Source organism: Prionailurus viverrinus, chromosome D2 (assembly GCF_022837055.1).
Source record: "Prionailurus viverrinus isolate Anna chromosome D2, UM_Priviv_1.0, whole genome shotgun sequence".
Lineage (NCBI taxonomy): Eukaryota > Metazoa > Chordata > Mammalia > Carnivora > Felidae > Prionailurus > Prionailurus viverrinus.
The window spans coordinates 13,137,142-13,161,813 of record NC_062571.1 but is presented as its reverse complement, the minus strand read 5'-3'; the positions used below and the strand labels follow the sequence as shown (position 1 = coordinate 13,161,813).

Below are 24,672 nucleotides of genomic sequence, written 5' to 3'. Positions count from 1 at the left end.
ATGTGTGCTTTGAGATATCAGAAGGGTAGATTTGTCAAGAAACCTGCTGTCCTCATGGGATGAAGTCCTAAGTATTGCTGATCAGCTCCAACACCTGGAAGTTCTCAATCTCAGGTATGAACCCTTGGACGTCCATTTGTCACCTGGTATAAAACTCCTGATCTTTCCTTGTTCCCTCACGACATCGCTGTGGGAAGGAGGGGGGAGACAGCTTACTGGAATTTAAGACTTTACTTACTCTAACTTTTTCTTTGACTTAGTATTTAATATTCCTTGGTTATTGTAGTTTTTCAAATGGTCACACGAGGTGACTCACTATAGGGGTGTGTTTTACTCACTTTTAGTCTCTGTGCCCAATGTGGGGCTCCAACTCCTGATCCCGAAATCAAGAGTCACACGCTTTATTGACTGAGCCAGCCAGGTATCCCTTTTTTGGGATGGGGGGGGTGGAATGTGTTTTCCTTTGATTGGCTGGCGTGGGTTGGCCTGTTGAGCAAGATCTCCATATTTTTCGTGAGCCTAACCATGAAGGATGGGCCATCTGGAGGAGTTGGTATTTAACTGAAGAATTGGAGAGGTGCTATGAACAGTGCTTGTTGGGGGCACCCTGGCTCACTCAGTCACTGGAGCGTGCAACTCTTGATCTTGGGGTCATGAGTGCGAGTCCCACGCTGGGTGTAGAGATTACTTAATAAAATCTTTAAAAAAAAAAAAAAGATGCTTCTCCATTCTGAAGTTTCTAGCATTTAATTGCTTTAGGAATGAATGATTTCACTGGACTGCTGTTTCATTCAGTTCTGATAAGGATTTTCCATCAAGATACGTGTTTCACTAATGCCATAATTTTCCAGGCCTTTTCAAATTCTTGCTTAGTTTCAATCTCTGAACCTTATTTTCCAAGGCCTCAGCCAGGCATCCCCTTTTATACTCGAGCCAGCTTTACACAGATAGGTGGGTTGTGCCTGGTTCAGGCAGATTCAGTTATAGTAGATGGTCAGGCCTAAATTGTGCTTCAAATAGAGCAAAGGGTGTAAGTTGACCCACAGTGTCTCCTCTTCTGGAAATAAGGGCTAACATGTTTTAATGGTATCTTTGTTCAAAAAGACTGTCAGGGGGAGCCAGGGTGGCTCAGTCAGTTAAGTGTCTGACTTCGGCTCAGGTCGTTATCTCACAGTTCATGAGTTTGAGCCCCACATCGGGCTCTGTGCTGACAGCTCAGAGCCTGGAGCCTGCTTCAGATTCTGTGTCTCCCTCTCTTCCTGCCCCTTCACTGCTCGTGCTGTCTCCGTTTCTCAAAAATAAACATTGAAAAAAAATGTTTAAGTAAATAAAAAAAAAGACCATCAGGATTGAGTCCTGAGATGAGGATCATGAGAGAAAATTGAAAAGGTGGTGATTTATTTGATCCATCCTAATGGAAAAGAGGGGTTTAGAGACTCTGGAGAAGCAAAATTACAGCCTCAGGTATAGCGTATCAGTAGGACTGATAGTCTGGACTCCTTTGGTTTTTAATTAATTCCATTTAAAAAAAATTTTTTTTCAACATTTATTTTTGGGACAGAGAGAGACAGAGCATGAACGGGGGAGGGGCAGAGAGAGAGGGAGACACAGAATCGGAAACAGGCTCCAGGCTCCGAGCCATCAGCCCAGAGCCCGACGCGGGGCTCGAACTCCCGGACCGCGAGATCGTGACCTGGCTGAAGTCGGACGCTTAACCGACTGCGCCAGCCAGGCGCCCCCAGGCACCTTTAATTTCATTTTAAGGTGCAAACAAACCAAACGCCTCATATTAAATCCCAAATTGTTGCTTTCTATGACTTTCACTCGGGCCTCCTGGAGAGCAAGCATTCAGCACATTGTGTCGTCTTTTTCTACACAGTGAGAATAAACTGCACCTGCCCTCGGTTTCACCATCTCTAGCTGGAACATTTCCTGCACTGAAGGTTTTAGTTCTTAACCGAACAGGAATAACGTGGGCTGAGGTAATCATGTTTCTTTAGTTTATTACCCAGAGATAAGAAATGTTAAATTCTTGGCTTGATAGGCAATTGAGGCACACCTGTGCCTTCATTTTAATCATATTATCCAAATAATAGGATCCTTTAAACTGCCTCACAGAAAGGAGTTACAAAATTGTTGTAGTGAGGTAGAATTTTCTATCTTGGGATCGGTGTTCTCTCTCTCGGCTCCTTCTGTTTTGTTCTGCCACCGTTCTAGACGGTGGCGTTCCACAATGCTGTGCAGTTCACACAGGCTGAACTTAGAAAGCCCCCAAGTTAGCTGTGGATTGGGCTTTTAGCTCGCTGGGTTTTCCCGCACGTGCTCCGAGGCGCAGCTGCCGAAAGATTCTCGAATCCGCTTCTTGTTTGCAGTTTGGCTCTTGGAAGCCGCCGTTCATCATATACAGCTGGGCTCGAAAGTGGACTCGGGGGTCCTTCACCCGGCAGCGTTTGGGATTTATAGCTGGCACTACTATTTTCTGTTTGAGGTTAACTGACCTCACACACCCAGAATATTCCTTTTTCGAACCAAGTGCAGACAAGTATATCCCCAGCCAAGTGGTTCGTCTATGAAATGCCACCGAGGGACATGCCTCCCTTAGGGACGAATCACCTCCGCCTGGTGCGCCTGTGTCCTAGGGCTCCTTCCTGGTGAGTGGGGTTCAGATTGAGCATCAGAACAGGAAGGGCACTTGGAGACGGAGATGCTGGGGATGAAGTGCAAGTGGGGAAATTTAGAAACCATGGTTGCGGAGTTCCGTCCAATTGGCGTCTTCTTCGCAAACCCGGGTTGGCATTGAGAATCGAGGACAGGTGGGGACCTCAAGTCCCTTCCTTTTTTGGTTAAGCAAACTGTCCTGTCTGCAAGTCTACTTCGCAGGAGACTTGTACAGTTCAGGATGCCCCTGGATGGCCCGCTCGTAGCTTAGAGTGCCCGATGTCTGTGCGGCCGTGTCATTAAAACACAGCTCTTAACATTTAAGTGTTACCGCCCGTCCACTAGCACTCCTGGCCCGAATTAGAGTCTGCGAGGAAATGTCCGTAGGGCACTTTGTTTCGCAAACAGTAACTGAACTGAATTGATGGGGAAGGTACAGTAGTAAACACACAGGAAGGACCCGTAGAGGCTGTTTCGCCCTGACAGGAGTTTCCCTTCTAGGTGCTGCGGTGCGCCCCCGGGTGGCCGGTCCTGGAGGAGCTGTACCTCAAGTCTAACGACATCTCCATTTCAGAAAGGTAACAAGGGTTCACGTCCACGTGTGTGTCACCATTCAGCCATCCTGAATAAACACATGATCTCCATTATACCCATCATCAATTTTATTTATTTATTTTGAGAGAGAGAGTATGGGGGGAAGGGGCAGAGAAAGAGGGAGAGAGAATCCCAAGCGGGCTCCACACTGTCAGCACACAGCCTGATGTGGGGCTTGATCCCACAGACCGTGAGATCATGACCTGAGCAGAAATGGAATCAGACACTTAACTAAGCCACCCAGGCACCCCCCAACATTATTTTTTTTAAGGATTTGCAAATAAGAATGGGAAAATGCTTATTACTCACAGATTACTCACAGCCCATCGGAGTGTAAGCCTTGAATTAAACATATTTCAAGACCAGAACTTTAGTAGCTTCATAGAAATATAGTTAACTTCTGTTTCTAAATGGAGGTTCTAGAGGAAATGCTTTTATACGGATCAAATCCTGCATTGTAGGTAGCACTGTGTGTGTAAGATTGATGTACTGAGTCTATGGAAAAGCTTACTTTCCTTGAGTAAATTAAATACGTTGTCTTGCCTCTTTTGTTGATATCATTAAATTACTATGTGAAATTAAACACGGGCAAATTTATAATACATTCCCAATGAAAGGATTCAAGCTAATGAGACTTCACTGTATGGAACGACTTATTATACAGGTGAATGCAGGTGTTTTTAAGTGAAACTGTTTATTTGGGGATAATTTGAGGTTCACATGCAGTTATAAGAAATAATGCCCAGAGCTCCCCTGTACCCATCACCCACTTTCTCCCATGGGTGCGATACCACAGCCAGGATCCTGAGGTTGGTCCATCCACATAGAGGGCATTTCCAGCACTGCAAGGGTCCCTCCCTCCTTTTGCCCTTTCACAGTCCTGTCCGCTCGCCTCCTGCTCCCTTCACCTCCTTTACACCAAATGCAGGTATTTTAAAAGCCACGTATCTTTGAAGACAAGTCAGATTAAATTCATGTTGACACACTTTGATTTTCCACACAGGCCGGCGGATGTTCTACAGACGGTCAAGTTATTAGACCTTTCCTCTAATCCATTAATTGATGAAAATCAGCTGTTTCTCATAGCGTATCTCCCCAGGTAATTTGCTCCTAAAATGCCGTTACAGCAGTGCTTAGGAGGTTTTTAGTGAATGGATCGTAGGCTGTGTGTACTTGCTCAGATGGAATTCACACACGAATCCCCTTTGGGAAACTTTTCTCTGAATTTAGGTAGAGGAGGTGTTTGCAGACCACATAGTGCGCAGTTTGTGTCTGTACTAGGTCATTGAGGAAAGGGTAATTCGGCCTGGTGCTAATGTCAGAAGTCTTCATTCATTAAACTTACGGAAGTCAGATCATGTCTGTTTGCTCTTGGAGACCCGTTAACACGTGGCACCGCCGCGGGCACCAGGAGCAGTTAGGTGACTGGGGAGCCCTCACAACGTAGCGTGAACAGTCCTCTCTGTGCGCCCTAAACCAGACTCTGTGGTTTCTAAGCATTTCATGGGGCACAAAAACCTAGGGTGGGGGAAGAGCATTACAAATCTAGTCTGGTTGACCGCCTGTAGCATTTTATATTGTTCCTTGTAATCAAATTTAACATTTTAAATTTCAGATTAGAACAACTAATCCTTTCTGACGTCGGAATTTCTTCTATACATTTTCCGGATGCAGGAACTGGTATTTGAGATTAACTCTACTCCCCCCGCCCGGTAGCCCATACTTCTGCTCTTTCTTTCACTTCTGCCGTGTGACTTAATTCTCCTTTTTTCCAGGGTGCAAAACAGCAATGTTTCCTTCCTTGCAGTACCTTGTAGTAAATGACAATCAGATCTCGCAAGTAAGAGCTTCTTCGCAATGTGCACACTGTATCCTCACTTCCACTCTTATGATGGAGTTTGCAGGTTCCTTCTATTAAAAAATATTTTACTTTAAGACTATTCTTTATTAAAGTGTTTAACTTTAATTCCAGTAGAGTTAGCATGCAGTGTCCTGTTAGTCTCGGGTGTACAATACAGGGATTCAACACCTCCCCACGGGACCCAGTGCTCATCGTGATACGTGTGCTCTTAATCCCCATCACCTATTTCACCCCCACCCCCTTCCCCTCTGGTGACCATCAGTTTGTTCTCTAGAGTTAAAATTCTGTTTCTTAGTTTGTCTCGCTCTCTTGTGTTTTCCTTTATGTTCATTTGTTTCTTAAATCCCACATGAGTGAAATCATACGGTATTTGTCTTTGACTTGTTTCATGTAACATAATACTTTCTCGCTCCATCCATGTTGTTGGAAATGGCAAGATTTTATTCTTTTTGAGGGTTGAGTGATATTTTACTGTGTGTGTGTGTGTGTGTGTGTGTGTGTGTGTGTGTGTATACATACACACACACACATACATACCACGTCTTCTTTATCCAGCCACCTATTGATGGACACTTGGGCTGCTTCCATGATTTGGCTCTTGTAAACGACGCTGCAATAAACATAGGGGTGCATGTATCCCAAAGCTAGTGTCTTTGTATTTTGGGGGTAAAGACCCAGTAGTGCGATTGCTGGATTGTAGGGAGTTCTATTTTTCACTTTTTGAGGAACCTCCGTACCGTTTTCCACAGTGGCTGCACCAGTTTGCATTCCCACCAGCAATGCACAAGGGTTCCTTTTTCTCCACATCCTCACCAACACTTGTTCCTTCTTGTGTTTTTGATACTAGCCACTCTGACAGGTGTGAGATGATACCTCATTGTAGTTTGGATTTGCATTTCCCTGATGATGAGTGGCGTTGAATATCTTTGCTTGTATCTGTTGGCCATCTGGATGTGTTCTTTGGAGAAATGTGTTCACTTCTTTTGCCCATTTTTAATCGAACCACAGTAAAACCTTGGTTTATGAGCATAATTTGTTCTGGAGGCAAGCTATACTCTAAAGCACTCGTATGTCAAAGTGAATTTCAAGAACCACTGGCTCAGTTGTGATCATGTGACATTCAGCCTCACGTAGTACTTGTATTGCAAGACGTTGCTCGTTTATCACGTTAAATTTATCAGAAAAGTTTGCTCATCTTGCGGAACATTCGCAGGACAAGTTACTCACAATCCAAGGTTTTACTCTATTTGTCTTTTGGGCATTCAGTTTTACAAGTTCTTTACATATTCTGGACTCAGCCTTTATTGGATACGTCATTTGCGATGATCTCCCATTCTGTAGGTTGCCTTTTAGTTTTGTTGATGGTTTCCCTTGCTCTGCAGAAGCTTTCTATTTTGCTGTAGTCAAAAGATACTTTAGATTGAAAGAGAAGTGCTTCCTCAGGGTGAAACTCCTCAGAAAACCCAAAAATATTAACAGAGAAATTAGTTTAATTCACCCGTCAGCAGACGGTCATTTTACACGGCACAGTTCTAGAGTAAAAGCGCACGGTCTTCTTAGTGGGTGCTTGGTGCATGATGAGATCCAGTGCCTCCGATCGGAACTGGAGATTCATGCTTTTCTCTGGCTGGTTCAAATCGTCTAGGAAAGTAGCCTGAAACATGCTTAGATTCACGTATTTTTTCCGTTGGGTTTCAGTGGTCATTTATCAACGAGCTGGATAAGTTACAGAGTCTGCGTGCTCTGTCCTGCGTAAGAAACCCCCTGACGGAAGGAGGCAGCGGACCACAGACCACACGCCAGTTCATCATCGCCAAAATCGGTCAGCTGAAGACCCTGAACAAATGTGAGGTGGGCGCTTAGTATCACGATGAGGTATTTTATGGTTGGTTGTTTGAGAGAGCGCATGTGAGTGCGTGAATGAGGGAAGGGCAGAGAGAAGGAGAGAGGGATCCCAAGGAGGCTGCACGCTGTCAGCACGGAGTCCTGTACGGGGCTCGACCTCACAAACCATGGGATCAGGACCGGAGCCAAGATCAAGAGTCGGACGCTTAACCGACTGAGCCACCCGGGCGCCCCTGAATCTTGTAAAGGGTTCAGATGTCGCTTTTCCCCCATATGGTAAAATACTACCCTTGTGCGGTACTAAGAAGTCTTTCTTTCCGACTCCTCAGGAGGCGGGTTACTCGGGTGAGGACAGAAGTTGTCTAGCTGCCCCTTGAGGAGGGGCGAGGGATTCTGGGCATCTGCTCCTTTTCCTGGGGGGGGGGGGGGGGGCAGAGGCAGACGGGACACAGAACCGCAGAGCCTGTCCTCTCCTCAGCCGATTGCCCAGGTGGGGGCCGTTCGCCTGTGGTGTCAGCACCCCCAGGGGCCCAGGGCACCTGTCGCAGCCCACACGCCGGCAGGTGGACAAATACTCTCATGAAGCAAAGCGTAAGACCGAAACTGGTTTTTCTTCTTCAGTAAACTCTTGAATTCTGTCCGTGTTAGCGAGGAAAGGTAAAGCCATACGAAGCGTCGTCCCTCTCGATGTGATTATTCTGTGTGTGTGAAGAGTGGAGGAAGGACAGGGTACAAAATGCAAACACTCACTAGAAGAACACTTTAACGGGGGCGCCTGGCGGTTCAGTTGGTGGCTCAGTGGAGCCGGCTTCTTTCCGCTCAGGTCACGATCTCCTGGGTCATGAGTTTGAGCCCCGCGTCGGGCTCTGTGCTGACACTCGGAGCCTGGGGCCGGTTTTCAGATTCTGTGCCTCCCTCTCTCTCTGCCCCTCCCCCTTGTTTATGAGCTCTCGAAAATAAACATTAAAGGGGCGCCTGGGTGGCGCTGTCGGTTAAGCGTCCGACTTCAGCCAGGTCACGATCTCGCGGTCTGGGAGTTCGAGCCCCACGTCGGGCTCTGGGCTGATGATGGCTCAGAGCCTGGAGCCTGTTTCCGATTCTGTGTCTCCCTCTCTCTCTGCCCCTCCCCCGTTCATGCTCTGTCTCTCTCTGTCCCAAAAATAAATAAACGTTGAAAAAAAAAATTTAAAAAAAAAAAAGAAAAAAAAAAAAGAAAATAAACATTAAAAAAAAACCCACCTTAACAGACCTGTTTTTATTCACATTAATATAGATTCTACCAGAGGAAAGGCGTGGGGCTGAGCTTGATTACCGAAAAGCATTTGGAAATGAATGGAAAAAGGCTGGCGGACATCAGGATCCAGACAAAAACAGGCCAAATGAAGAATTTCTTGCAGCCCATCCCAGATACCAGTCCCTCTGCCTGAGTACGTACATGAGGCCCGGAGCCTTCCCCGCTCGGCGACCCCCACCCCCCTCCCTGCCAGCGGCCTTGCAGCTAGAACGGCTGGGGAGCAAAGGGGACCCTCGGTGCCACCGTTCTTCTCCTCTGGGTCTCTTTGTACTCCTCTGCATAGCTGACGGGTGCTTTCCTGGGGCCGCTCCAGCGAGTTGGGAGCAAGAATTAAACCACTGCCTTTAGGAAAGAGAAGCAGGCAGCTGTCAGAGCAGAAGTAAGGAAGCTGGGAAAGGGCGTGCGCTCCCGGAAGAGAGAGGTTGGCATTCGGGGACAGAAAGCAGCTGTGCGTGGAAGTTCGCGTGTCTGCGTGCTCACCCGACTCCCTGCTCGAGGAGGCAGTACTCTCCCTCCTTTAAGGGGGGCAGGAAGCACTCCAGCGTATCTCGACTCGGGTTGTACTGAGGGCATTTTAATTTAATTTTTTTTTTAATTTACATCCAAATTAGCGTATAGTGCAACAATGATGTCAGGAGTAGATGCCTTCGTGCTCCTTAACCATTTAGCCCATCGCCCCTCCCACACCCCCTCCAGGAACCCTCAGTTTATTCTCCATATTTATGAGTCGCTTCTGTTTTGTCCCCCTCCCTGTTTTTATATTATTTTTGTTTCCTTTCCCTTATGTTCAGCTGTTTTGTCGCTTAAAGTCCTCGTGTGAGTGAAGTCATGATTTTTGTCTTTCTCTAATTTCGCTTAGCATAATACCCTTTAAGTTCCATCCACGTAGTTGCAAATGGCAAGATTTCATTCTTTTTGACTGCCGAGTAAGATTCCATTGTATGTATATATATACCACATTTTCTTTATCCATTCATCCACCGATGGACATTTGGCCTCTTTCCATACTTTGGCTATTGTTGATAGTGCTGCTATAAACATTGGGGTGTGTGTCCCCAGAAACGTACTGAGGGCATTTTAAAAATTAAGGGGCACCCGGGTGGCTCAGCTGGTTAAGCATCTGACTCTTGGTTTCGGCTTGGGTCGTGACCTCACGGTTCGTGAGTTGGAGCCCCATGTCGGGCTTTGTGCGGACAGTGCGGAGCCTGCTTGGGATTCTCTCTCTCTGCCCCTCCCCTGCTCACTCTCTCTTGGTCTCTCAAAAATAAGTAAACTTAAAAAAACCACACAGATGTCAAGGTAGAATCTGGGCATTGGCATTTAAGCTCCCCAGCTAATTCTAACGTCCAGGAAAGTTCAGACGAGTGCACGGTACTTGCTCAGCGCTCTGTCCTGAGAGCTCCCCGTGTGCGTGTCCCCTACTGGTTTGGGCACTGGGAACACAAGGTACTTCCTCACCCTCGCCAGCCTGGGTCCTCAGGCACTGAAGCCATGACTTCATGATTCTTAGTCCCTGATGTAACTTTCCATTTTGTTTTGACTTCATTATTATTCCAAATTTCACTTTTATGTGATTTTCTTTTTTTTTTTTTTTTAATATATATTTCCTAATGCAAGAAGCTCACTGCATAAGCGCTTCAGGCTGGAACATGATCTTTGAGGAAGAAAAGCTGCCTATGGGAATTGCTTTCAAATCACTCTATTAGCTGGCCCAATTTCCTGGCCACCTTCGGTGAATTCTGCAGCACTTGGGGGAGGTGACGGGAAGGGAAGATTCTAACGCATTCCTGTGCCTATGGCCCAGTATTTCACGGCTGAGAACGCTACGAGACAAAAGCACAGATACTTGGGGGTATTTCTAGAAACGCGGTCTCTGGTTGGCCCAGCAGAAGTTGGAGCAGGAAGGCTCCAGCTTTTCTGATGTCCTCCTATGGGATCCCCCTCGCAGGCAGGGGGAGGTGCTGAGCGCCCAGCCTGGTGTCGCGCGCTCTGGCCGAGACTCGAAGGTGTCCCATGAGCTGTGTCCCAGATGGCACCAGGCTTCTCTCTCAGGACCCAGAATGTGAGGGAATGGTTAGCAAAGGTGAAACTTTGAATAAAAAGTGTCCTAAGTGTCTGAAAGCCCAGCCTCCTCTTGCCAGCTCGAGTCGGGGCGCCGTCTGTGAGGATCAGTGATGGAGGGTCCCAGGCTTGCAAGCAGTTGCGTCCGCCCTTCCTAAAAATAAGCAAACCAGTAACTGAATAAAAGGACCCCGCTGCCAGGTTAGCGTGGCAGCCGCTGCGAGGTTTATCCCCGGAAGGGAAAAGGCTATGCAAACACTTACGGTTCGTGTTTTTGCTTCCGGTGGCTTAAGGCTTATCACTCATCCTTTTTTATTTCTTCTTCCGCAGAATATGGTGCACCTGAAGACGGGGAACTCAAAACACGACAGCCGTTTTTGCTCAAAAACCAGCTACTAAGTAAGAACCTCACACTCAAAGACCGCGTATTTGTATTAGCATCCTTAGGCGCGGAAACAGATAGTGATGAGCTAATAGTGATTGTTTCTCTTAAGTAAGTACTGAGTACTTCAGTTTTTAGAGAAATGATGAATTCTCAAGCCTATCTAACTTCTTATATTGGGGGGCGCCTGGGTGGCTCGGTTGACTGTCCGAATCTGGCTCAGGTCACGATCTCGCGGTTCGTGGGTTTGAGCCCCGCGTCAGGCTCTGTGCTGACAGCTCGGAGCCTGGAGCCTGCTGCGGATTCTGTCTCCTCCTCTCTCTCTCCCTTTCCCACTCATGCCTGGTGTCTCTCTCTCTCTCTCTCTCTCTCTCAAAAATAAACATTTTAAAAGAATTTTAATTCTTATATTGGACATTTTGGCAATTCTCATGCTTTCAGTTCACCTAATGGTGTTATAAATGGGCAGTATGTGAGAAGTGAATGGACTTGTGATTTGTAAATTTGTGACTTTTCTTACACTGGAACACACAGCCAAATTGTCAGGAAAGGACTATTAAGGGGAGAAGGGATGGCATTAGAACGTTGGTCCAGCCATTTTTGTTGTTGTTAGTAATTCTGTGAAGTATTAACAGAAGGGATTTTCAACATCGGTAAGACCCTTTATTAGGATTTGAGCCAAGCTGTACTGAACAGCCATTATCATTTGTCAGCTGCTGTTAACGTGTGTGTGTAATTTAAATCCTTATTACAGTAGGTCTCAGTCACTCTCTTTCCTTTTTTCCTTCAAGCACTGAAGATAAAATATCCTAATCAGGTTGATCAGAAAGTCACAGAAAAACAACTGCCAGGTAAGAAAAACAGGCTTTTCCACTCGTTGTGCTTATGAATTGCTGGCCTAGGAGTTGGCTGGAAGCAAACTGTCCGAACTTCTAGAGTCGATAGGTTTTCACTAATCTTTTATGATCTAAAATACAACTAATCGTGCCAGCATCCTCGTCCTCCCCCTCCCCCCAACCCCTTCCCGGAAGCCCGAGTCTCCTGTAACCACATCAGCTGATCTAGGAAAGTCCTGTTAAACCAGAAGCCCCTGCGTACATTTACATCTTCAGCCAAAGTCATTAGTGCTGGACTGGCTTGGCCTTTCCTGCATCCACCTCGGTTTAGTTCTCAAATTGTTGCTCTGGTCCAGAGAGACTGTTTCACCGGGCTTGAGGTCCGTCTCACCATCCCTTCATAAAACAGGAAATGTGTCCTAGTGACCCGAACTGTGAATTATTTGGACATCTGTGACTTCTCATACACTCGACTCCTTACCGATCGGGAGTCCCTGTGGAAAGTTCTCAGACGTGGTCTTTTAACGGAAACACTGAAATGGTTTTCTTTTGGAAAAGCTACTTCGGAACTCTGTCTAAACATTAGTGTTGCTGGAACTGAATTCATTTTATTCCGAAAATACTTCTGTGTCAACAAACTAGATTGCTCTAAGTGACCTTAAACTTAGAAAAAAATTACAGCCCATCTTTTGAGTATACTGTGAATTCTCAAGATTAAACTTGATTCAGAGTTAAATAGTAATATCAACAGGTTAAATTTAGAACAGTGAGGATTTGCCCAAGAAATGGAATGTAGATCACCATAAATGACTCTAGTAGAAGACTTTTCTGTTTGCCTGTCAGTGCAGTCAATTCACATTTATTTTTAAATTAATTTTTTATCAAATCCCACAAGCTCACAGTATCGCTTGTGGAAGGGTTTGTACTCACAGGGGTACCTTTCTGACTGGTAACTGTCATTTAATACCAGTCTTACTCCATTTTCCTTAGCAGTCTAATTTCTGTTCCTGTGATCTGTAATTCTGCTGTTAGATCACCATGAATTCAAAGTAGTGGCTCCCCTTTGGTTATTCTGTTTTCAGACTTAAGTACTGTCGGTAAAGACACTCACGGGGACAGACCAGTGAGAGACCCAGAGCTTTTTGTTAATGTAGTAGGCTTTGGATCGCGTTTGTTTTTCCCTTTACTGTCCAGATCCATAGAATCAACTCCTGGGGAGGTTATTACTGAGGAATATTTGCTCAAGAATGTTGTCAGCCCTGAGTTCAGCTTTCTGTTCAAGGGCTTCTTTGGGGAAGGGCACCAAGCCCCATCCGTCAAGGACTGTGGGTGGCTGGGTATGTGTGTGAGTGTGGCTCTAGGCCGATGGCGACAGTGTGGCCTCACCCTCTCCTCTTCCACTCTCTATACCTGTGTCCCAGTTCGAGATGCGGTGCCCCCTGGAACACCCACCATGTTCATGCACTGATTTGTATTCATCTTCAGATGGACCCAGCAGAGAGCAGAATCATCCGTAGAAATTATATGTAATAATTACTGCTTCAGGCAGTACAGAATCTGAGTCCTGTGTTCTCGAAACCTGGCAGCAAGCCAGCAGATTACAACAGTTCTTGCTGTTGATTTTTACGCCACAGGCTGCCACTGTTCAACCACCAACATAACTGTTCTTCAAAACGTGATAAATAAGGAAATGTAAAGGACTGCAACATCGTCTTTTGCCCATACGTATGGGTATACGGTACGACCGAGCATTCTACCTTGTGGCACTTGTGATGGTAGAATTAAAAACAGATGTTCACCGGTGGAGAAATAAGTGGTTAAGTTTTGGCCACGCGTTGCCGTATCACGGATCTTTAAAGAGAATGAAGTAGGTCTGGAGCCGCACTGTCCAGGATGGCTGCCACGAGCCACCATTTAAATGCATTAAACTGAAATCATAAAATTCAGTTCCTGAGTCGTACTCCCCGCACTTCAGGTGCTCACTAGCCACGCAGCGGCTGTGCTGGGCTGTGCAGGTCTAGAGGAACTGGCGTGAAGAGAGAAAAGATGGACCACTGCAGGTGAAACCTGTCCATCCTTCTAGAAATGGAGGAACGCCTGGAAGTGTATACCTGTTAAACTTAAAAAAAAATTTTTTTAATGTTCTATTTTATTTTTTTTTCAACGTTATTTTTTTTTTAATTTATTTTTGGGACAGAGAGAGACAAAGCATGAATGGGGGAGGGGCAGAGAGAGAGGGAGACACAGCATTGGAAACAGGCTCCAGGCTCCGAGCCATCAGCCCAGAGCCTGACGCGGGGCTCGAACTCCCAGACCGCGAGATCATGACCTGGCTGAAGTCGGATGCTTAACTGACTGCGCCACCCAGGCGCCCCGCTATTTTATTTGTTAGAGTGCACGAGCAGAGGAGCAGCCGAGGGAGAGGGAGACACAGAATCCGAAGCGGGCTCCAGGCTCTGAGCTGTCAGCACAGAGCCCAACGTGGGGCTTGAACTCAGTAACTATGAGATCATGCCCTGCGCTGAGGTCGGACGCTTGACCGACTGAGCCACCCAGGCGCCCTACCCGTTAAAATTCTAACAGTGGTCATGGGGAGGCACAGGGACAGTTAACCATCTCTACGTTTTCTAAATGTGAAGACAATCGTGTTACTTTCACATTAAAAATGGTATTGTTATTTAGAGCATTAGATGCAAATTGCTGTTTTTCTAAAGACACAGGGCGAGTAGGCAGATTTCTTCTGAGGACTGTTTTGTGACCAAACTTTGTTTCTGATGTGAGTTAGGAATGTGTCTTCCCTGTTGCTGTGGAGGAGTTAACCCATCGCTGATCACCCCCCAAACAAGGAAAGCCGGTCCACCTAAGGCTTTTGAAAGGACAAGATTATCTACACAGGTTCACACGTAAAAGAACAAGTCATGTTCATTAAAATTACAAGTGTCAATTAAGTGTTTATATTCAACACATAAATGAGGCCAGTTTTTATTCTAAAATAAAGATAACATTTATTATGACAAGTTGCATAAAAACACACACAGCTTTTACAAAAATCATTTTTGATAGAAAAATATTTGAATACATGTGATATTTGTAGGAACACCGCACTATTGCTGTACCTCCAGCTAAAGCTTCAGAGAAACTATTTCTCATCACCAAAATATCCAGTATTTACCACAACCCATCTTTGGAAAGAAGTTCATAGCGTTTTCTGAACAAACCAAAGCATTTGCTCATTGAGTAAATCCCCCTCGCGTGTCAAGCGCATTTACACGTCATAATCCCCACAGACTGGGCGCGCTCGAAGGGAGCCTAGAGACCACTTGGGCCTCCCTCACTCCCCAGGGAGGAAACCAAGGCAGAGGGACGGACAGACGTCCTCGGGGCGCCCCGCCCCAGTGTTCTCTCAGCCATCCAGAAGTGAGTGATCACAGAGGTTTAGGAAGGTCAGGGTTTTACTCACATTCACCCCTCTGTGCAGAGAAGAGGATTTCCGGTTTCTTCAGAGTAAGGAGGAAATATTAAACACCACTGAGATGGTAATGAGAAGCCCTTGTCGAGGGCACTTAGGTCAAACATGGGCTCCGCTTCCCACAGCTTCCCGAATGTCCAGTAGGTGGTGTGGACCCGCTCCCGCCGCCCCGGGGCAGGTGAGCCTTTCCCTAACGATGGAACACGGAGTCACTGCGACTGTGGGCTTGTCACGTGAGCTCGTTCTACACGGAACTGTTACTCAAGGGAACTGAGGGTGTGTCTTTTGACAGATTCCATGACCATTCAGAAGGTGAAGGGACTGCTGTCACGTCTTCTCAAAGTTCCTGTGTCAGAACTTCTGCTGTCCTACGAAAGTCCCAAAGTAAGTTGCCCAGCGAAACACAGAGTCAAGCTTAGGTCCCCGCCCCCCCCGTAAGACACGTCATTCAGCTGGGGCTCTTTGTGACTCGGCTGGATTCTCGGTGAAAAACAGACATCGTTGATGTATTAACCCTTTGTTCTGTTTTTAGATGCCTGGCAGAGAGATTGAGCTAGAAAATGACCAGCAGTCATTACAGTTCTATTCTGTGGAAAACGGAGACTACCTGTTAGTGCGATGGTAACAGCCAACTAATCAAGTTCAGAGACTCCACTGTTTTATCATGACTGGGGTTCGCTGGAAAGGAATGATTCTCTGGAACAATTCTGTCAGAAGAAGAGGTTTTACAACTTGCCCTAAGTAGAGAAAAAGTGGTATTTTTCATTGGGAAGAGACCATTTCTAGGCAGATATATAACAGTAGGTGCAAAGCCTTGGTTACTGCTAATGACTTTCTGATTTTCTTTCGTATTTATAGTTCATGGCTACTTTAAATAGTAAATAGAACCTAGCTAGTCTAATGAAATCTGAACACAGTTAAGGTCCAGCATAAGACCAGTTTTAATGGAATTCCACTGTTACTAGTTTAAAAGGTTACCAAAAGGACTTGGAAGGTCATTTTGGAAGCTGTCCCTTGAAGTCAGGGAGGCACCTCTTCTGTGTGTAACGCATATGCTATGATCTCTCTTCTCTGCTGCACTATTTTTAGAGCACTTGCAAAAATGAACCCCATGCTCTTTCCTGCAGCTGCACCTACACGGGGCATACATTCTTCTACAGATGACGGGCCGCTCTGATGGGAATTCACGTGTAGTAGGGAACCATCGGGCAATGACAGGAGGAAAGCAAAACTCATTTGAAGTGTCAACTGTTTAAGCAGTATCCTTCCCTATGTCACTAAAACCCTGAGAGGTATTTGACTTATATCCCCATTTTAGTTTTTTTTTTTTTTTCAATAGTACCAGACTGTGACCTTCAGGATTTGTGTTAAATGGCAAAAGAAAACTTGAATTAGCCCACTTAATAAGTGAACTTTAAAACCAAAGTCCTGAACCGAGTGGATTGGTTCCTTTTCAAGTTCAAGTTGCCCACTTCAGACATTTCCAGAAACCCCGAGCTTTGGTATCAGTGCCCACACAGCATTCTGTGAGTTCTTTTTGGCCCTTAATTATCCTCATTATGCTTTATGGAACTATTCTGTAATCCAGGTTGAAATTCACATTCTCTGTCATTACTCAAGATTTCTGAACTAGGCCAAATTTTAACCAAAAGTGATAGTAATGAATTATAAACTAGAAATGATACATCAGCTTTTAGAAACTTTTTTGTTTTATAAAACAATTTGGTATTTCTCAAATGTTCTTCCAATACAGAAATAAAATTTTTCTTATGCTACAGTAGCAGTCGGTTTTTAAAAAGGAAATTTTGTGCACACATTTAGAAATGTCACATTGGTTACAGGTAAAAAGTGCCAACCTAGAACAATCCTGAAAGACCCATGGACTCGACAGCCAAACCGTAGGCTCTCCTCAGACTCTCGCTTGCACACACCCTCAGCCTCACGCACCGCGAGTTACGCTCCTCCTCCGGCCGCTTCGCACTGACAGGGGTCTCCACACGCTTCCTTCAGCCTCCACAGCTGGGTCAGTTCCTGCGGGGAGTACTGGGGTGAGGACAACATTCCCGTCTCGCACGTCTTCTCACACAGCCACAGGCCGTCCTGGAGAAAAACAAAGGTGAACTTGGGAGCCGTGGAACGGATTTGAAGATCAGACCACGAAAGCTGGCAGAGGCCTTCAAGGACACCTGCGTGCGAACCACCGAAACCACCGCAGGTGGGGGCGGCGGTGGGGGGGGATTTCTGTGACCAGAAAGCCTGGGAAGCGCAAACGGAAAGTTTCCCAGCGGCTGTGAGAAGAGGTAACAGCAGCTGTTCCCATGGAAGCTTACGGTATTCTGGGGCTGGCAGCGGGCGCTTTATAAATAAATACTAGTGAATTCTCCTAAAACCTGTGAGGCAGGAATCCTTTCCCTTGTACGACTGAGAGCCTGTGCGGTACTTTGCCCAAGGTCAGTCACGGCGAGGGTAGTAAAGGGGAGCGATGCCGGCAAGGTGAACAGGAAGGACCGACTCTCAACCAGCAGCTGCTTCCCAGCGATACAACAGAGCCTGAGAAACCCCTGCCGTCTCAGAACATAAAGATGCTAGAAAGAATCAAGTCTTTTCACAGCATGTTTGAACTGGTGGCAGAGGAAAGGAGCTGGAGTCCACGTGCGCCCCGAAGGCCCTGCTGGGTTTTACAAGGCCACGGGGCCCGAGGACTCACGAAGCCAGGACCCCCTAGAGGGAGGGAAGGAGAAAGTGTGTGTGTGTGTAATTTAGAAAACAAAACCTGGGTCTCAGCCTTGACCCTGAGCGTCTAGAACCCCGCCTGCGCCTGGGTGGGTGTGCAGCATGAGTCACATTCGTTGGTAATGCAGTCAAGTAGACGGTAAGGCCCTCTGTGGAAGGAGTTTTAAATACAGACCTCCATTTCCGAGGAACATGAGGTCACGCACACCGGTCTCTCAGCACATCAAGAAACAAGCTCCATAAGCAACATCAAACTACAGACTCAGGCCCACAGAGACCACGGACAGCACAATTAGCAGATACAGAAAATTAGCTTCAGGGTTCAGTTAAGTCAGATTGGGCTTCACTATGACACAGACTGTCAAAGCTGACCCAGCAGGTGGGGGTTTATTCCCGTTCACCCCTGCAGCGAGGGTGCCCTGCTCGGGGGCCGGGGCACCACGCAGAGGTCGTGTCCGGCAGACCCTGCACGTGCCTCTCTGCCCACCTTCTGTGGCCAAAGTGGAAGCCGCAAGAATCCAAAATTCAACAGAACTCTTGGAGGCAAACCCCAGCTTTATACCTGCTGTCTTCTCAGGGCTATTTCTGTTCTGGTCTCTGCAAATTCATTTCTGTTCCTGGCTCACTGATCAGTTTATTTTATAAGACACCTTACAGTGTTTTAGTTCTATCGGTCAGAGGGGCCGAAGGGTCCTTGAACCACCACTGCTGGAAACCTTGAGGGTTTTTTGGTGGTTGTTAGTAATCTCTGTGCCCAACACGGGGCTTGAACTCATGACCTTCAGATCAAGAGTCGCATGCTCTACCGACTGAGCCAGCCAGGCGCCTGGTTCCTTAAGTTTTAAAGCAGCAAAGAATTTCTGACCAAACGTATAAAACCCAGTTCTTCTCTGAGTAGGAAAACTTACAAAATATTTACTTTTGGTTCAAACTCAGAAAAATACTATATGCGAACCCATGTGGATCACTGTGCATTCAGTCAAGAGTGCAGCTCTGTGAATCATCTTCAATTCACTGTTTGTGCCCGACACAGGACCTTCACCTCCCGAGTGCCCCGGGGCCAGTCCCCCGTCAGGCTTGCTTACCTGGTACCGTGCGGGCCCTATGGCGGCCATCCAGATGCCCATGCTCACGTCTTCACCCTGTACGTGCCCCGTGAAGTTGAAAGGCAGAAGTTTAAATGCTGCTGCATCTTTAAACGGGATGCCACACGTTCTCATAATCCTCTTTCTACTTGTTTTCTCGTTAATCTACCAGCAGGTGCCAAGACCGTATTAACTCCTGTACACAGAGTAAAAGCCAGCGGCCATGAACCGCACATCGCAAGGAGAAGACTAGAGACAATACAGCAAGTGGCCGGTCCGCCCTTCTCATGGGCCTTAAACCTCCAGCATGACCGTGTGAAGGACACTGTGGATCCGAGAGCCGGACGGCTTGTTCACTGCCACCGTCACCGGAATGAACAGAAAGCAAACACTTGCTGCATCGTCTTCCTTCTTATGAACGTCAAGCCTTCCATTCCTCCAGGGACTATACTTATAAAGTATAGTCTGAAAACAAGCAGGCTCAAGAAAAGGTTTAGGAATAGAATTTAGAGCCAGGATCTGAAGGCGAGGGCTGCATCCCTGACCTCTGAGGGTGAATCCTACCCAGAAAGACTAACATGCTTTCCCTGGGGAACGCCGGCTCTGTGTCAGCGATGGAATCCTGGGCTGGGCGAAGCTTGTACACTCTTGGGTCAGAAATCCCGAGTCACCTGATAGGTCTTCAGTCTGCCCGCGTTGCCGGCCAGCCACTGGACGATGTCCCTGGAGATCACGTACCCCGAGCCGCAGGCGAAGGCCGGGTAGGCGGGGCTGGGGTATTCCAGCTCCTGCCACTTGCCGGTTCGGTCAACAGCCCAGTTCAGTCTGAAACTGAGATTCAAAACAAGTTGGTCTCTTCGTATTGGTTTGACCCCTGTCCTACCACTAGGAGGCCGCACCCCTCTCATCACTACAGAGGGCTAAGCTGTAAAGGTGAGGAAAGAATGAGAAGTGTTTTTTTAGTCTAAGGAAAGCAATTCTCTAGCTGGCAGGTGTGGCGTATAAAAGAATGGTCTATCGGATTCTCTCAAGGTTACATTTGTGGGGTTTCTGAAAGTGCCAGACCATCTTGTGTACATACGCTAAAAACCCCTCATTAATCCATACTGTATTCTAAAGAAGCAGCAGTCTCAAGAAGTGTGTCACAGATTTATTCTAACCACTGCTTTCTGGGCCACGAGGATAAAAGCCCTACCGTTTCTCCTCCTTCATTACATGAGCCTGAGGTTTCTCATTTCGAAGAATTTCCCTCTACTTGGTGAACAACATACAGTAACCCAGGAGCCTAGGAGGGGGGTTTCCCAGCTCACATGTTTTGCTTGTGAAAGACAGCTTATGTATTTCATTATAAATTCATCCCATTGGATCAGGTACCTGAAGGCCAAGTGGCTAACAAGCTTTAACTTACTTTCCCCACCAAAAATTAGGCCCGTCCAGATTCTTGTGGGCAATTCTATTAAACACAGCTTCTAAGTCTATGTAACAGTCGTCGTCTGTTTTTAGCAACAAATCAAAGCTGGTTGTTTCCACGGTCCTGTTGGCAAAAGGGAACACGGAAGTCAGTGTGTCCGTACAAGGAGACAGAGCGACGCCAAGGCAATGACACCGCTAATACTTTAATGAAAAGCTGTCCCTGAGCTGCCTGTACACTTTTTCAGCTTCTTGTTCCTTCGATGTTGAGAACATTTGCTCAGAAAGTTGCTGCCAACCGCAGTCCCTGCTGGATGTTCACTAAGTGGCATAACACAGAGAAGTACCAGGCTGACTTCAGGTGCAAAAGAGGGGTGCCTGGGTGGCTCTGTGAGGCGTGCGGCTCGATTTCGGCTCGGGTCATGATCTCATGGTTTGTGAATTCGAGCCCCATGTCGGGCTCTGTGCTGACGGTGCAGAGCCTGCTTGGGATTCTGTGTCTCTCTCTCTCTCCCCCTTCCCTGCTCGCACACACACACTCTCTCACAAATAAACAGACATAAAAAAATATAAAAGGAACAAAAGAACAAGAACACAATTAAAAAAAAAAAAAAGATGCCTTAAGTGAACATATGCTCAAACAACACTTTACTGGCCTTGCTCCGGCCAGGCCACCAAATCCATTCAGCGTTCGAACCTCGTAACGTGTGTTTGCGACGGGGGCCCAGGATGAGAGGACAGGTGTCATACGAGGCCCCACACACAGAATGCTGTTGTACAAGATGCTCTGTTCTGTGCCGCTATTTATGCTGCACTCACATTTTATGGTTTTTAAAAGATAGAGTTATGACACTGAAATATATTTCCCCTTGGAAACGATTTCCAGCTATTAAACTATTATAAATGACCTTTAGGAGGCCCAGGAGGGTGACTTCATTTACCTAGACATAGGAGGGCAAGTAGAAAACTGACTTCATCTCACCCCATGCATCTTTGATTAAAACAAAACAAAATACCCAGAGTCTTGCTAGGGAACCAAATGACAGAAATCTGAAGAAAGGAAATCTGGAGAAAGTTTCATTAAGCCCAACAATGGTGAATCTAACAACAATAGGTCCACACCAAATTGCTTAACCCTGTGCTTCTAAGGTTTATTTCTCATTAGCAGCACGGGCACATATGCTATTTATTTGCTAATTAGGAGGAACTTTTTTGATAAAGGACACTGCGGTCGCTGACCAAGCAACTGAACAGAGAAGGAAGAGGGCGCACAGGCGAGCAACTGGGAGGGGGTCCCCCAGCACAACCCTGGGAGCCCACCACTGGTGGTGCAGGTGGAGACGATGGCCCAAGACAGTGGCAGTAATGACTGAGGGGAGAGGCCGAGACCTCAGAGACCTGTTTGGAGCACTGGAGACAAAGCTGAAACTGGCGGTGGTATCTAAACTCAACTCAACTTCCACAACCGTCAACCAGCTCCCTGTAGAAAGCCCTAGAACTCCACAATCCGGATTTCCCATTTCCTGGACCTCCACTCCTTCTCTTTGCCTCTTTATATTCTTGCCTTGGCCCCCCTACCACAGGAACCCCTACTATCAGCCTTGAGCTAAATAAAGAAGGTTCTCTTTCTCACTCTAGTTATCCAAACAAAACCCTGATAGTCCAGACACGCCCCAATTTCCAACCCTTATTTACATCTGCCCTCTGCCCACCAGGTGACCCCAAAATTATATTAACTTGCCCTAGCTAGGAAACATCATCTTCCATAAACAAATCAGGCCGTCTCCCCCTCAGGACCAGGGGACAGAGTGCTTGACCACCTCCCACTCTGCCCAGGACAACAGAGGGGACAGGAACAGACTCTGGGGCTCACCAGGAAACAAGCTCACTGACAAAGTTGTAAAGACAAAGATGTGAAAACACTATGGGTTTAGACAGAGACAGGTGTTAGCTCTGCACTTAGGGTGGACAGTGTTCAAGGGCTCAATGACACGTTAGGGGACCCTGGAGTAACTAGTAATATTAACTCTCTTTCTCTGTCTGTCTGTCTATCTATCTATCTATCTATCTCTCTCTCCCTATATATATAAAATAGTTGTTATTGCCATTATTATTATTAAGGTAGGAATTACAACCAAGGTCTATGAAATATGGAAAGGTTGGGGAAGTTATGGCAGACTCCAAGTGTGTTTGGATTTCATCTTACATAAAAGTTTTGGAATTAGGGCAAGTAGTTTTTATTTTTTTTTTATTTACATATTTTTAAATGTTTATTTTTGAGAGAGAATGTGTGAGCGTGGGAGGGACCAAGGATCTGAAGCAGGCTCTGTGCCGGCAGCAGACAGCCCGATGCGGGGCTTGAACTCATAAACCGCGAGATCATGACCTGAGTGGAAGCTGGATCCTTAACCAACTGAGCCACCCAGGCGCCCCAGGGCAAGTGGTTTTTAAATGCATGGAGAAGAAGATAGAAATATAAGGTGGATGTTCAGCTGAACAGAATTCAGATCATTAACCTGGATTTGAGGAAACTATACTTGGGCTGTTTAGGTCGGTGGGTATGAACACAAGTGAAAGGGGGCCATTTTCAAACTCACAGATTTTCACCTGATGTTGGCTCGAGACCACCAAGACAGTGACTCAGAGGACCGATTTTGACTCCCAGAGCAGATGACTCAAAATGAAACCAACTTTTGCCCTGTTTTTGATAAAGATCATTCATGTCATGGATCTGCTTATGTAAATAAGAAAGCAGCAGAATTTTAAAAGTTCTCGCAAAGAACCAGGATACAACAGATCACATCCCAGGTGTTCAGGGGCCTTAGGGTTGTTTAAAAAAAAAATTCAGGGGTGCCTGGTGGCTCAGTCGGTTAAGCATCCGACTCTTGACTTCGGCTCAGATCATGATCTCGCAGTTCGTGAGTTTGGGCCCCGTGTTGGGCTCTGCACTGACAGTGAGGAGCTGGCTTGGGATTCTCTTTCTCTTCCTCTCTCTCTGCCCCTCCCCAGCCCGCTCGCTCTCAAAATAAATAAATAAATTCAGGGGGAGCCTGGGTGGCTTAGTCAGTTAAGCATCTGACTTCAGCTCAGGACATGTTCTCATGTTTTGTGAGTTTGAGTCCCACATCAGTTGACTCCCACAATGTGTGCAGAGCCTGATTCAGATTCTCTCTCTCTCTCTCTCTCTCTGCTCCTACCCCTCTTATGCACATGCGCTCTCTCTCAAAAATAAACAAACTTAAAAATTCAGTGGTCTAATGTTGATAAATTGTTTCTACACCCAAAGAACAATAAAACAAATTCTACCTGCCCGACGTTTTTTACAACTTACCATCTATAGAAGTTCAGTAATTTTGCAGGAACGTTTCGGTAAGTGTCAACAACGTCCACAAAAACGATATCGTCGTAGACACTGCTTTCCTCCCTCAGTAAGGCATCTTCCCTGTGGAGATTACTCATATGGTCAAGGAGTCTTCGAGGGCGAGAATGAAGGTTTTGTAAGAGAGCATCACCTTCTACAAAGAAAAAGCCGAGAGTTGGAGAAAAACACCACTGTAAACCTCAGCCCCAGAACGTGGAACATTATGTGCACTTGCACCCCTTCCCCGAGACACCTAACGGAGAGCAGCTGATAGGAACTCTCCTCGCGGCCCGGGATGAGTGCACGCGCTCTCCGTGGAGAGCAATGCGGCCTGTTGGGCGGAAGACGCACACACCACACCGGGAAAGGCCACTCAGACCCAGCCCTAGAGGCAGTATTTCATGTGCTCCCAAGGATGTTCCCCCCAGCACTGTTGGTAACAGAAAATATGGCCCATCCGCATCACAGAGTACAGCAGTTAAAGAAATTACCCTGGTGCTCAGTCGGTTAAGCGTCCTCGGTTTCAACTCAGGTTATGATCTCATGGTTGTGAGATCGAGCCCTGCATCAGGCTCTGTGCTGACCAGAGTGGACCCTTGGGATTCTGTCTCTCTCTGCCCCCGCCCCCATCTCCCCCTTGTACTCTCTCTCAAAATAAGAAAATAAACATTAAAAAAAAAAAAAGGCAGTTACAACAGACTGGATGGATGCTGGTCTTAAGGAATCACTAGGGTTAAAAAAAAAAAAAATTACCCTGATCTTGCGTGTTGAGATGAATGCCACTGAAAAATGGCGCTGAGGAAAAGGTGTATTTATTGCTAATCGATATATACAATCTGGTGCCATAGAATCAATTTTAAAACACTCTCGTCAGGGGCGACTGGGTGGCTCAGTCAGTGAAGCGTAGGACTTTGGCTCAGATCATGATCTCCCAGCTCGTGGGTTTGAGCCCCGCATGGGGCTCTGTGCCGACATGACAGCTCAGAGCCTAGAGCCAACTTCAGATTCTTTGTCTCCCTCTCTCTCTGCCCCTCCCTCGCTTGTGCTCTGTTTCTCTCTCTCTCTCTCTCTCTCTCTCTCAAA

At 46.6% G+C, this 24,672-nt stretch overlaps 2 protein-coding genes across 7 annotated transcripts in view; one reads left to right on the top strand and one right to left on the bottom strand.

Moving 5' to 3' along the window:
• Positions 1–16,775, top strand: part of TBCE (tubulin folding cofactor E) — a 91,303-nt gene extending 74,528 nt beyond the window's left edge. For both annotated transcript variants that reach the window (XM_047824932.1, XM_047824933.1), the window contains 12 exons: positions 15–114; positions 1,880–1,982; positions 3,160–3,236; positions 4,256–4,351; positions 4,868–4,932; positions 5,028–5,092; positions 6,812–6,964; positions 8,232–8,385; positions 10,644–10,712; positions 11,487–11,546; positions 15,293–15,384; positions 15,533–16,775. In XM_047824932.1, coding sequence (XP_047680888.1) covers positions 15–114; positions 1,880–1,982; positions 3,160–3,236; positions 4,256–4,351; positions 4,868–4,932; positions 5,028–5,092; positions 6,812–6,964; positions 8,232–8,385; positions 10,644–10,712; positions 11,487–11,546; positions 15,293–15,384; positions 15,533–15,625 — 1,127 coding nt within the window. In that variant the 3' untranslated portion in view covers positions 15,626–16,775. The remainder of the gene's footprint in view (positions 1–14; positions 115–1,879; positions 1,983–3,159; positions 3,237–4,255; positions 4,352–4,867; positions 4,933–5,027; positions 5,093–6,811; positions 6,965–8,231; positions 8,386–10,643; positions 10,713–11,486; positions 11,547–15,292; positions 15,385–15,532) is intronic.
• Positions 14,511–24,672, bottom strand: part of B3GALNT2 (beta-1,3-N-acetylgalactosaminyltransferase 2) — a 62,008-nt gene continuing 51,846 nt past the window's right edge. For 2 of the 5 annotated variants that reach the window (XM_047824936.1, XM_047824934.1), the window contains exons 8-12: positions 23,560–23,743; positions 20,227–20,352; positions 19,490–19,649; positions 18,819–18,875; positions 14,511–17,100 (exon numbers count right to left, since the gene is read on the bottom strand). In XM_047824936.1, the coding sequence (XP_047680892.1) occupies positions 16,954–17,100; positions 18,819–18,875; positions 19,490–19,649; positions 20,227–20,352; positions 23,560–23,743 (674 nt within the window). In that variant the 3' untranslated portion in view covers positions 14,511–16,953. The remainder of the gene's footprint in view (positions 17,101–18,818; positions 18,876–19,489; positions 19,650–20,226; positions 20,353–23,559; positions 23,744–24,672) is intronic. The other 3 variants (XM_047824935.1, XM_047824938.1, XM_047824937.1) reach the window with 3 other exon arrangements.